Source organism: Sturnira hondurensis, unplaced genomic scaffold, assembly GCF_014824575.4.
Source record: "Sturnira hondurensis isolate 20B ecotype Veracruz unplaced genomic scaffold, ASM1482457v3 Scaffold0025168, whole genome shotgun sequence".
Taxonomy (NCBI): Eukaryota; Metazoa; Chordata; class Mammalia; order Chiroptera; family Phyllostomidae; genus Sturnira; species Sturnira hondurensis.
The window spans coordinates 1,022,305-1,035,494 of NW_028097799.1; the positions used below are offsets into that span (position 1 = coordinate 1,022,305).

The 13,190-nt window shown below is 36.5% G+C and overlaps 1 protein-coding gene across 1 annotated transcript in view; it reads left to right on the plus strand.

Moving 5' to 3' along the window:
- Positions 1-13,190, plus strand: part of STPG2 (sperm tail PG-rich repeat containing 2) — a 196,062-nt gene that overhangs the window by 30,528 nt on the left and 152,344 nt on the right. The window contains exons 4-5 of the mRNA XM_037039115.1: positions 4,097-4,209; positions 7,515-7,626. Coding sequence (XP_036895010.1) covers positions 4,097-4,209; positions 7,515-7,626 — 225 coding nt within the window. The remainder of the gene's footprint in view (positions 1-4,096; positions 4,210-7,514; positions 7,627-13,190) is intronic.

A 13,190-nucleotide genomic window follows, 5' to 3' on the forward strand; every position in this document is an offset into this window, starting at 1 on the left:
CTCATTCTGCCATTAAAACTGTATATGTACTTTAAAATCCATGGCTGTATTAGGTAATTCCATTTGAAAGATGGGCTAGAACATTTATTTTAACAAAAAATGTGTTATGTGGCTTGACATTTTTCCTGAAGCTCTGTAGGGTGCATCCGTTTTGTGGTTATCAGTGTCCTAACACTACTTTTCACCTGCTCTAGTGGATGCTGTGATTTCTCCAAATACTTCCCTACTATCATCTGCTGCTCTGCTGGACGTGTCGGGCTGTGGCATTTTTCCTTTGCTGCTCTGCTAGGTGTTATACAGCTTTTGTCTCTGCACTCCAGACCCAAAGTCTTTGGATGATCTGACTGCCTTATTTCTACTGTATGTGTTGTAGAGATTAGTGGGATAGCTCCTTCGATTTTTATTCATAGTGATGATTTTTCTAAGACTGACAGGGGTGTAGGCTGGGAATCATGTTATCAGCTAGAAAACCTACTTATAAGAGTAATAATAATGCCACTACTATTAAGAGTGCTACTAAAACATTACTACTACTAATAGTGCTTTTTGAAAATTAATTTTTTTGTATTTTTTATTAAAGACTTTTGAATTTTATTGTTGTTCAAGTACAGTTTTCTACCTTCCTCCCTACCCCTCCCCACCACCCCAGCCATCCCTCCCTCCCTCCCCTTTCTCCACCCCCCTTGTTTTTGTCCATGTGTCCTTTATAGCTGTTCCTGTAATCCCTTCACCCCTTTGCCCCCATTATTCCTTCTCCCTTCCCTCTGGTTACTGTCAGTTTGTTTTTAATTTCAAAGTCTTTGGTTATATTTGGCCTGTTTGTTTGTTTTGTTGATTAGATTCCTGTTAATGGTGAGATCATATGGTATTTAACTTTCACTGCCTGGGTTGTTTCACTTAGTATAGTGCTCTCCAGTTCCATTCATGCTGCCACAAAAGGTAGGAGTTCTTTCTTTCTGCTGCATAGAATTCCGTTGTGTAAATGTACCATAGTTTTTTGATCCAATGTTCATAGCAGCATGATTTACAATAACCAAGTACTGGAAGCAACCTAAGTGCCCATCAGGAAATGAATGGATCAAAAACTAATAGTGCGTTATAGTGTGGTAGCTTCATAGTTGGTTAAAGCTGAACATTTGAAGTGAAGAGGGGAAAATACCTTCCTACTCTTTGTGTTACAGTTCATTGGAAGGGATTTGCATATCAATAATCTAAGCTCTTTGAGGCCATTTACAGTGCTGGAAAAATTCCTAGTGGAAATAAGGATTAATTCTTTTTTTTATGTGACAAATTTCACAAGATTGTGGTATAAAGAGAGTTACAGTTACATTCATAACTCAAATGTATGTAGTCTCTTATTGATGTAGGGGACCTCTAGCCTTCTGCAAAGTTCTACTTTCCAGGTGTTTCTAGCAGCCCTCAGGGGCTGTCTCAACCTTGTCACTGAACAAGTCCATGTCCACTGAGACAGCTACTGCTCCACCAGACTCATCAGTCTCTTGCCAGATGGTGCTCTCTGCTGGGCTTTTCCACCTAAGTACTTGATCTAAAGCTGTTTGCTGAGCTGAGGGAAGTTGGCGGGATAAAGCTCTTCTTTGTTTGTGTATTCTTTATTAGAATGGTCCATATGCAGCACTGATGTTTACCGGAGTTTTTATGAGACTGGTCTTTTACATTTTTTCATAGTCCCTTTGCACTGTGTAGGACAAAGGCATAAACCCACTGCAGACTGTCTGTTAGGAGGGAAATTTGTTCAACAGAAACACTCAGTAGTTTCATTGCCACGCTTGATGCTTAAGATTTTCTTTCTTGGTGAGGGTCATCATGATTAACTCCTTCCCATATAATTAGTTTCACATTCACCTTGGGGCTGGTTTGCTCTTATTTGTTCACCAGACATTCCTAGATGTCTGAATCTTACTTGGATATAGCTGGTAACTCCCTGTTTCTCTCAGCTCAAACATCCGCCACCACCCTAAGCAAGGAACAAACAAGAGGACTTAATAAAAGGAAATCAGGAGCACCCTTTAAAAAAACTATAATTCCATTTCTCTATGAGATTGCATCTATGGAAAAGGAATAAAAAAAGTCCCGTTTCACTTTGTGCAAATCACAGTTCTGTCAGCCATTGTGTTGGCCCCTATTTAATTCTTAAAGATCAGGAGGGTGTTGAAGGGAAAGTTTAATTTTTTTGTGTTCATATATTATAATATCCAAGGGCTGGTTGTTAGTGGTACATTCTACAAAGTAAAAGATATTTTCACAGAGTGGGGGATTTTTAGTGCTGCTTCAGCTTTAGCTTGAATTTTGTTGTGGCAGCCTCAAGCTTTCTGGAATGGCGCCTTCCTAACTAGAAAATCTGTCTTTGTTAGGGGCTAATGGCAGCGCTTCCAATTATTTTCAACCGTGCATTCCAGGAATAGAGTGGGTGCTAGCATTGTCTTTCATGACTTCAAGTAATGGCACTGGCGCAGATCTCCAAGGGTATGGTAGCTCTGAGAATTGCTCCCTACTCACTACCCAAAAGCCCATCCTTATTTCCAGTCTTTGTCTTTCTGGGGACATTAACAGGGTTCAGATGAGGTTCTTTCCATATGCAGTGAGGTTTTTTTTTTTTCTGGTTTGAGTTTCTATAGTTTCCAGAAATTCCCCAAAATTTAAAATGCAAATGATACCTTCTCTTAGTGGGTAGCCCTGATAATGCCTGTCTGTTTTATATACTTCTTTTGAGATTTTGATGGGAATGGGGCAGATATGGGTTTAAATAACCATTTAAAACTGGGATTTTTTTTTATCATAAATATTGCTATTTATTCTATAATTAATTATAATGGTCACAGAGATTGAGTCCACTCTTCTATAATCATTAATAGTCACCCAGAACAATTGACATACTGTTTCATGCAGTTAAACTATAAGTTTACATTATGGGGATTTTATTCAGTATCTCATATAGTGAATATTTAATAATTCAAGCTCATCTTAAAGTTATTTTTATAGATATAAATTAAAAATTAATTAAACAAATTGAAGTTCACTTTTTACCATCTGTTAAAAAATTGAGTTTTTAAACTGTTCTTAAATGATTGCTCAATTTAGAAGGTATTAGGACAACAGAAGAGAATTCCTATAAGAGAAGCTACTGTTCTTGTATACTTTGTTATTTTATTAGATTTATCAAAACCACATGCTTTAACTTCTCTAAAGTGAACTTTTTAATGAATGGGTCATGCTTAATTTTAATATCTATTATAGTAGATGTAAAGAAAAGGTAATTGTTATTTCTTATGTGACAAACAATCTCTTCGGCATTAAAAGACTGGTCTTGATCTTAAACGTTAATAATAAAATGAAATGGGAGCGGCGTTTCTTTTATTGTCATGTATTTGTCACTCTTTCAAAACTTTACATGAATATGTTATAATCTTAAATAGCAGGTCATTAGAAGTTATTTAATATCTGTTGGTGATGTTTGAATTTTAATATAATTTCTTGAAGTTAATATCATCTCTATTTAATTAAGGTTATTTTTTAAAAAGATTTTATTTATTTATCTTAGAAGGGAAGGGAGAGAGAGAGAGAGAAATATCAATGTATGGTTGCCTCTCATTGGTCCGCTGCTGGGAACTGGCCTGCAACCCAAGCATGTGCCCTGACTGGGAATCGAACCATGATCGTGTGGTTTGCAGGCCCGCACTCAATCCACTGAACTACACCAGCCAGGGGTAATTAGGGTCCTTTTTAAATAGGCTTTCCCATTCCCTAAATCATACTATTCTGCCGCCTCCTTCTTTTTTTAAATTCCAAGAAGCTCATTTTCTTTGCCATTAAGGCTTTTTGCTGCTGAATGTACTGCCGAGGACAAAGCTGTTCTTGCTGGTTGAGGGCATGCTGAAATGAGAGGCCCTTCTCTGGGAGCGCGGGCTGACTCGGGTGTGGGATGCGCACAGCAGTAATAACTTTCCTTGCAATCATCACTTACCAATGAAACCTCATTGGCTAAGGTTATCCTTGCTTTAGCTTTAGACTTAAATAAAGTTAAAAATTATTTCATGACTTACTTAAGCTATATCTCATCTTCACTTTTTTTTAATAGGGTTTTTCCAGTGCAACTTTAAAATACAAGGGAATACACTTTGGCAACTCTTTTAGAAGACTAGAGTTCCTTATAAAGTCAGGGCCTGGGCCTGGACAGTATGATATAGTTCAGTAAGTAAAAAGAAATAGTATACCTTTAATGTAGTTTTTGACATAAAGTATTCTAATAATTTAGACTAGCCTATGCTGTTATAAATGAAAAATCAGTATAAAAATTCTAAGAAGTGTCATATTTTGGAACAACCTATATGAAAGCTATTATTTTTTGTGAGTCCTATCCTCTGCTACCCTGCTTTGCATGCATCACCTCATTTGATCTTCACAAGTCTCTGTGTACTTACACACTTGTTATACCTATTTCATCAGTGAGGCATGCAAAAGTCAACAAGAATAAATAACATTATGCATCTAAGTGCTAAAATATACTGTCTCTAATTATATTATAAAACAATCAAAAGATCAGGGAAAATATTTAACAAGTTGACTCAGGATTCTTCCTTTTGTCCCTGGCTCTGGTATTTATTCTTCTGACTACATGATAGATTTAGAAGGTATTCTCGGTGTGGATAAGAACCATAACAATAGGCTTGAGATAATATTCATGAAATTTAACTAGGAAATACATTTCTGGTAAAATAACTGTCTTCACTTTCTCCTACTTTTATAGTGGGAGAAGGGTCTTAGACAAGGGTCACTGGAAGATAAAACTGAGTAACAAATACCATATTGTACTCGGAATCTACCATGCATTTTCATCATTAATTTCTTTAACAGGGTTCATGTTGTCTGCCTTATTCTTTTTCTCTTATAGAATGAATTTTCTCACAAGGAGTCCCACGGTGGTTACCTATCCAACTAGTCTGGTAGACAGATTCAGATACATCTATATACCAGTGGCAGATACAGCTCAGACTTTTGTTGGACACTCCCGTTGTTTATTCATTGAACAAACATTGTTTAAATTCTTGCTATCTGCTGGTACTAAACTTAGTAATGGAGAATAAAAAGAATAAAACATGTCCATGTTTTGGGGAATTTATACTCTATTGTCCTTTTCACTCTCCTAATATAGGATATACACTTTGTATTTTTATTCTTTCAGTAGTTACACTAGAAATTTAACATGTATAATTTAGCCTAATGAGGTCTAAACTTACTATCTTTGTCATTCTTGCAAAGAAAACTAAGTCTATCAAATGCTTTAACTATGCTCATTCCCATGACATATGCATTTATTATTCAGTATTCTAATCTTACCCTCATTTCCTTCCAATTTGGTTGGTTTGCTTATCTATGCATCTCTTTATCTGCCTGCCTCCCTGAGCACTTTTACTGAGGTTTAGTTGGCAAAAAGCAAAATTAACCTTTTGTAAGGTGTGTAGTTCTCTGACAATTGTTTTTCATCCATTCCACTACACTTCTAAGTATCAGGTATAACCAGGACTCTGTCTGGTCATGTTGTTCTGATTTTATGTGGTAGTATTTTTTAAAAATTGTTTCATTGTGTTTTTCCATTGCCTCTTAGTCCCCTTAAATTTACCTCCTCCCCACAATCACCACACTGTTGTCCATGTCCATGAGTCCTTTTTCCTTTTTGTTCAGTCCCTCCACCTCCTAACACACCTCCTATAACCTGCCCCCCACCACACGCTAGCTGACATCTGCTCTGCATCTATGAGCCTGTCTTTATTTTGCTTGTTAGTAGAGTTTGTTCATTAGATTCCACATGTAAGTGAAATCATGGGGTATCTGTCTTTCTCTGCCTGGCTTATTTCACTTAACATAATGTTCTCCAGGACCATCTATACTCTCACAAAGGGTAAAACATTCTTCTTTTTACAGCTGAGTAGTAATCCATTGTGTAAATGTCCCATCATTGTTTTATAAACTCATCTACTGATGGACACTTGGGTAGTATTTTTATAACAGCTTTTTATTTCTCCAACCTTGTCTTACTCCCATTTTTAAATGTTACTTTTTCTTTGATCTTTGTTTTTTCCCCCCTGCTTCTTCTCTTCTTCGGTTTGTGTTTTTACTTTTGCTTCTGAGAATGTGTCCAGACAGCTCCCATTCCAGACTACTGTTATTACCATTTCCATATCTGTCCTTTGGTTTTGATACCTTCCCAGTATCTTTTATATGAGGTTGTCTTGGTTTCTTCTGGAGGCTGAAATTTTCTACCCCCTTTTTGGCTTTTGTTTTATTGGGTCAAGTCAGAATTATTCTGGGAGACTTGATACAATATAAAGTGGAGAGGCTTGTCCACTGTAAATGGAAAGATGAGCTCACAGGTCTCTGTTTAGGAAAGACAGACCTAAATAATATGTGACTCTTCTGATGCCTCAAATATAAATTTGTTATCTATAAAACTATTTAAAGTTTTGAAAGCAAGTTCATTTATTGAATTTGTATATAAAATGGATAAAGTCAGAATTTAACAGTGAACTGATATATTAAATGCATATTTAAATTATAGCAATGTCAAAGGAAATTAGTTATGTAACTTAAGCATTTGTTTTACGCTTTTCTACTATCTGCTTTTTAATCTGCTTATGTTCTGGTTAGTTCACTTGAAGTGCATCCTATGAGATTTTTAAAAATTCTGTTCAATAAATAGAATAAAATAGTAGTGCAGTCAGTATAGCTATAGTACTTGTAATAATAATCGCTAATAGTTATTGTGTACTTATTATGGGTATGTAAGGCATTAAGCACTTTTATGTATTATCTACTTTAATCATTACAACCTTAAAATTTGTTTGTTACTATTTCCAGTCGGGTGGTGGATCTCATCTGACCACTTAGAGAAATTAGGTGATTCGTTTAAGGTCACACAGCTAGTAGATAGCAATGCTGGGATTCACGTCGGGCTGTCTGCCTTCAAAGCTTGTGCTTTTAATCACTGTTTACTTGGTTTTTTATTCTTTCTTGAGGTTGTGTAAATTTCAATGATAATAAGCTTCCCTTTCATTTTCAAAGATCTTTCTTTATGCTCCTTTCTGGATTTTATGATATAAATAGCATAGGATTATTTTTCCTATTATTTTAGTAATAATTGAAATACTAAAGAATTTTAAATTTTAAAGATTTTAAAAATCATAAATAGAATACACAGGAAAGTTTTTTAGTAGCTTTTAATTTAAACTCATGACATAAATTCCACATCGTATTTTCTTTTGGATGTCATCATTACAGTGGACTTACAATGCTCTGAGTTGGAAAATGCAGAGCTACTCACCAAAATAAATAAGTATGTTTTATAAAATTCAGATTATATTGGCCTAACACATTCAGATAATATTATTATTGCACGCTTTTTTTAAGCAGAAAATGTTGTAAAAAATCCCCTTAGCTTATATAGATATTTATATATTTGGGATTGAGAACTCCTCAATTTTTTTCTTGATTTTTTGAAGGAAAAAGACACCACATTATGAAAATGTTAACATCAAGAAAGACCAACAGAAAAATTTATGCTCACATCTCCCACGTTTTAATGGAATAATAAAATCGCAGGAGGAAAAAGAGGTAAGTTGAAAAGTAGCTATTTCATCTACTTTCTAGGTTTCAGCATCATTGAATCTTATTCTGACAAGATTACAGTACTTGGATCTACTGGAGGTGGTTGTCATTCAGTGAATATTGTGAGTGAATCTGAACCTAAACTCTTCATCAAGTCACCTCTCTCTGCTCGAACATCTGTTATGGTAAAGAGCTCAGCAACCCCAGGAGTTTTTTGTTTCAACAGTGGACAACTGTTTCTTAAAATTTCCTTTTTACCTGCCCACTACCTACTTACTCTTTCTTTCCCTATGACTTCTTTTCAATTTCCTTTTATCTGTATTTGTAAGCATTAATGTTCTAAATACATCTGTGTTCATTATTTAACATCATAATAACTTATTTTCCATCGAAGTTATCAAGGGATCTCTTTCAGTTTGTGAATCTTTTTTAAAAAGCAAATGGTACTAGAACTAAACTAAAATTCTCGGTGTAGTCTGATTTGTGTGTAGTAAGATTTTCATTTTCCTTATTCTGGATCATGTATATTTCTTGATATAAAGCCTAACTTTCCATTAAATATGTTTTCTTTTGTGGCTATATTTCAGTTTACTCATTTGGAACTTGCAGGCAAATAAAACCCTGAAATTTTTCCCTTTAGTAAGTTATTATGCTTAAACTTAATAACATAAAGATTGTCAGATAACATTTAAAAATGGATACTTTTAGAGTAAAAAATATATGATTCTCAGTTGAAAAATCAGTAACTATTTTATCAAGAATTTTGTCTGCATTTGATTTCCTTGGTCCTCCTTTGAATATTAATCAGCAATGAAACACACTATTTATAGAAATACTAGAACAATAACAGAATAATATAGTATAATTTTTTCTTAGAATAACAGTTACAATTCTCGTACAGGTTATTAAGTGTTAATTTAGAATCAGGAGATATACTGGTCTGTAGTATTTTTAAAACATTTTTGTTTATTGATTTTGAGAGAGAGAAAGAAGAAGGAGGAGGGAGGGGAGAGAGATAGAGATATGGACAGAGAGAGAGAGAGAGAGAGAGAGAAACAATGATTAGTTATTCTGCTTATTTATGCCTTCATTGGTTGATTCTTGTATGTGCCCTGACCAAGAATTGAACCCACAACCTTGGCATATTGGGACTATATCAGCTCTAACTAACTGAAATACCCAGCCAGAGCTGGTCTGTAGTTTTCTTTACTTGCGATGTTGTTGTATGGTTTTGTAAGAATGGGGAATTGTAACTCACCCCACCATTGTATTTTTAAAAATTTATTTATTTTTTAGAGAGAGGGAAAGAGAAGGAAAGAGAGAGGGACAGAAACATCAATGTGGAAAGAAACATCAGTCAGCTGTCTCTCATATATGCCCACAACAGGGACTGAACCCACAACCTAGGCATGTGTCCTGACTGGGAATTTAACAGGAGAACTTTTGCTTTGTGGGACAATGCCCAACCAACTGAACCACACCAGTCAAGGCCACTCTAGCATTCTTTTGACATTGTTTCTGTAAATGTTGACTCTTGCTAATAAGTAGCTTGTAGATAAAGAGCACATTTGTATAAGAATTCTAGGAATTACCTTGAAAAGATAATGACTCTGACCTTCAGGCATTTTCAGCTCCAGGATGTTTGCTGACCTCCCAATATAAAACCAAGATGATATAAAGCCAGGAAGACGAAAACCATGGTGATGCAAACCAAAGCATCATTTGACCAATTTCAGGGTCCTTATCAGAATGCACTGTGCTGGTCTACATGTAGAGAACTTTCAACCCCATTCCCTTGATCTCTTTGTGCTGCTTTCCCTCTCTCTCCTTACAAAAACTGCCTACACTGAGATGTTAAGATGGCTTTGGAACGTGAGTCTCCCATCTTCTCACATTGCTGGAATCTGAATAAACCACTTTACTTCTCAGCAGCACCTGACTCACGAATTTGGCTTTCATTGTCCAGGCAGCTGGACCTGTGATCGGTTAGAGTTTTGGTACTGGATAATGCTGGTCTCATAGAGTGTGTTAGGAAGTATTTCCTCTGCTTTTATCCTCTAAGAGAGATTGTAAACTTCTTTCTTAAATGTTTGGTAGATTTCACCAGTGAACCCATCTGGCCCTGGTTTTGGAAATTTATTAATTATTGATTAATTTCTTTAATAGATATAGATACATTCAGATCATCTGTTTCTTTTTGTGTGAGTTTGTCAAGTTGAGTTTTTCATGGAATTTGTCCATTTAATCTAAGTTTTCAAATATGTGGGCATAGTGTTGTTCACAATATTCATTGATTATCATTTTAATGTCTATGAGATCTGTAGTGATATCCTCTCCTTCATCTAGTTTTAGTAATTTGTGTCTTCTTTTTATTTTTTTCTTAGCTTGCCTGGCTAGAGAGTTATAGATTTTTACTGATTTTTTCAAAGAACTAAATTTGGCTTCATTGATTGTCTTTACTCATTTATTGTTTTTAATTTTATTGATTTCTGCTCTAGTTTTTATTCTTTTCTTCTGCTATTTAAAATTTTTCCTGAGGTGGAAACTTAGATTTTCATATGTATACTTTCAATGTTATAAATGCTTTCAATTATATCTACTTGACTAATGGTATTACTGAATTTAACTATATCCTTATGTCTGCTGGTTTGTCCATTTCTGAGGGAGGAGTTTGAAGTTTCCAACTGTGATAATGGGTTAATCTATTTCTTCTTGCAATTCTATCAGTTTTTGTTTCATATAGCTGCCCTTTTGTTAGGCATATACACATTAAGAATTTTTATGTCTTTTTGGAAATTTGACCTCTTTTACCCTATACCTTTTTGATGTCTGCTCTGGTCTGAAATTAGTGTAGCTACACTTGCTTTCTTTTGATTAGTGTTAGCCTGGTATGTTTTTCCCCCATCCAGTTACTTTTCGTCTATATGTGTCTGTATTTAAAGTGGGATTCTTTGTTTTGATTTTTATAAAAGTTTTTTTGAGTCAAACTGATGTCAGGGAGCGAGATCTCAAATGCTTCTGAGAATAATAGTTTTGCAGCTTCTATTATGCACTGGGAGTTGAGGGTGGATGTAAGAAAGATCACGTTAAAGTGGGAGAAAGCAAGGTGGGATTGGATTACAGAATAGTTAAGGTATTTGCGGTTTTGAGGGTGGTTACTTCTTAGAACAATGAGTCTGAAGAGGTAATTTACACCTGAGAAGGAGAGGTCTGAAAGAAACATTTCAAAGATGTGGTACACTAAATGTATAGAAACAATAGACATGGCTTGTTTAAGGCAAAGATAAACCTTTTACTAAAAAGTTAGCCTGAGACAGGACAATCCACCATGACCTGCTCAGTTAGAAATTTAAGTTCAGATCTCTCTGTGAAGTGACTTTCCATAGAACATCTTTTTTTTTTCTGTCCATAGTTTCTCTCTTTGAACAGTCCAAAGGATGCATTGATGACCAATCGTTTGGTTAAGTAGTTTGGTCTCATAGCAGTAGTTAAGGGTCGTTAACAGGAAGTCTCAGTGTCATGTCATCTTGTTGACCACTGGGGATGGGGCAATGCCATTAACATGAGATAGGAGTTGTGGTCAAATTTTCCCCAAAAGAGAAAGGAAGGTGAATGGAAAGCAGTCAAGTCTTATGGCTTTCATTGACCAAAAAAAGAAAGAAAGAAAGGAGGGAAGGAAGGAAGAAAAGAAAAGAAAGGAAGGAAGAAAGAAAATCAAAAACAGCAACTAAAAAAAGGACTGGACCATTTCTGTGCTGTGGACTATTATGATCTAAGTTTTGCCTTCTGTCTCAAGTTTTTGTATTTGGCATATTATCGACTATATGCCCTATGCTGTACTTTACATCCCTGTGATTATTTTGTAACTACCAATTTGTACTTCTTAATCCCTTTACCTCTTTCACCCAGTCCACCAATTCCCCATCCTCTGTGGCAAGTACCAGTTTACTCTCTGTGTCTATGGGTCTATGTTGTAGACCGCTCTGCCTGGCTTAAGGAATTGTATCTGTACCCCTTGTGGCTAAGGGCGAGGGACGCCCTCTGGAATGTGAGCCTAATGAGACAAAGCTTGTCTCTGGTAGCAAACGCTGCCTCAGTTCCTCTCCCTGCCCCCAAAGCTTGGTTGGAAGTCAATGATGGGTAAGACCCCTCACAGCGGGGGGCAACCTAAGCCAGACTCGATCACTTGGGAGGCCTTCATGGAAGGACTTGGGGGGCTGCAACAAAGAGCAATGGACACCCTGCCCTTTGACATAGCCCAAGTCCCCATGTCCTCTGGGAGAAGTGCTTCCTGGCTCTAATCCCCTTAAGCCTGAATACCTGTTGGGGAGAGGTGCAGCTCATTGCCTTGCTAGAGCATGTCCTGGGGAAAAATCTGGCATCACAAAGACTTGCTGATAAACCTGTGAAATCTGCTCTGCTAAGAGTACTTTCATTCATATGATAAGGGTCTGAGAGGAAATGAGTATGTCTCCCAAAGTTTCTGCAACTCTCTTCCTGACAGACACTGACTCAGACTCTGAAGCCCTAAAATATCTTTGAAATGTTATCTACTGTTTGATCCTTGCTGCCCTGCATTCCTGTGTATTACAACCCAATAAAAGGCTATGGAGAAAGGCGCTCAGGGCCTTTTTCTCCTCGGAGAAACTGGACTCTGCTGGCCTTTGTCTCCCCTGAGAAACTGGCCACAGCCCACTCCTCCTCCCCAAGCAGATCACATCATGTCTCAGCCATTATTCACTTTCGTCCGTGGCACCCGGGGGGACTTGCGAGAGAAATCCCTTCCACAGGTCTATTTCAATTTTATTTGCGCATTTATTTTATTCTTTAGATTACATATATAAGTGAGACCATATTGTATTTTCTTTTTCCGACTGGTCACACAGAATGACAATAATATGAACTAGTTTGGGTAAACTATCAATGTGTGCCTATGGGTAGCTGAGGTGGAGATTTAGTGGTGATAAAAACATTATAGGGAGCATGGGGCCGGGGGCGGGCAGGGTTGGGAATATAAGACAGAAAGCTGTACTTGAACATGAATTAAATAAAAAAATTATTAAGAAGACACAAAAACAAAAACAAAATTATACATTTTTTGAGTTCTATTTAGAAAGCACTCACAATCATTACTATTCTACTCTTCTTACATTAGGCTGGATTTAGATGAAGGTTGGATGAACTCTGTGGTTTGCCACTTTCCTAGCTGCCACCTGGGAAGTGAGACATAGGTTTTTTTCTGAGTCACAACCTGTCTGGTGTAAATCACTCCTCCCCACCCTTGAATTTAGCACTCAGCCTTAGGATGAGAAAGTGCAGGTCTCAGGGCCCATTCTCAAGCACACATTTGTAAGATCTTTTGCTTTTCTTTTTACTCCCTTACCCATGAGAGGTTTCTCTAGGCAAGGAGAGAAAATGCACGGGACAAAATGGCCTCTGAAGGTCCTGCCTTCTCTTGTCAATGCTTGATCCTGGATGTTAGATAATGTCAGGATATTGCGTCTTATTCTGTATATCCTTTTTTCCGAGCTGCCCAAATGCAGGTGAATAGAAATTGAAAATAGGGGAAG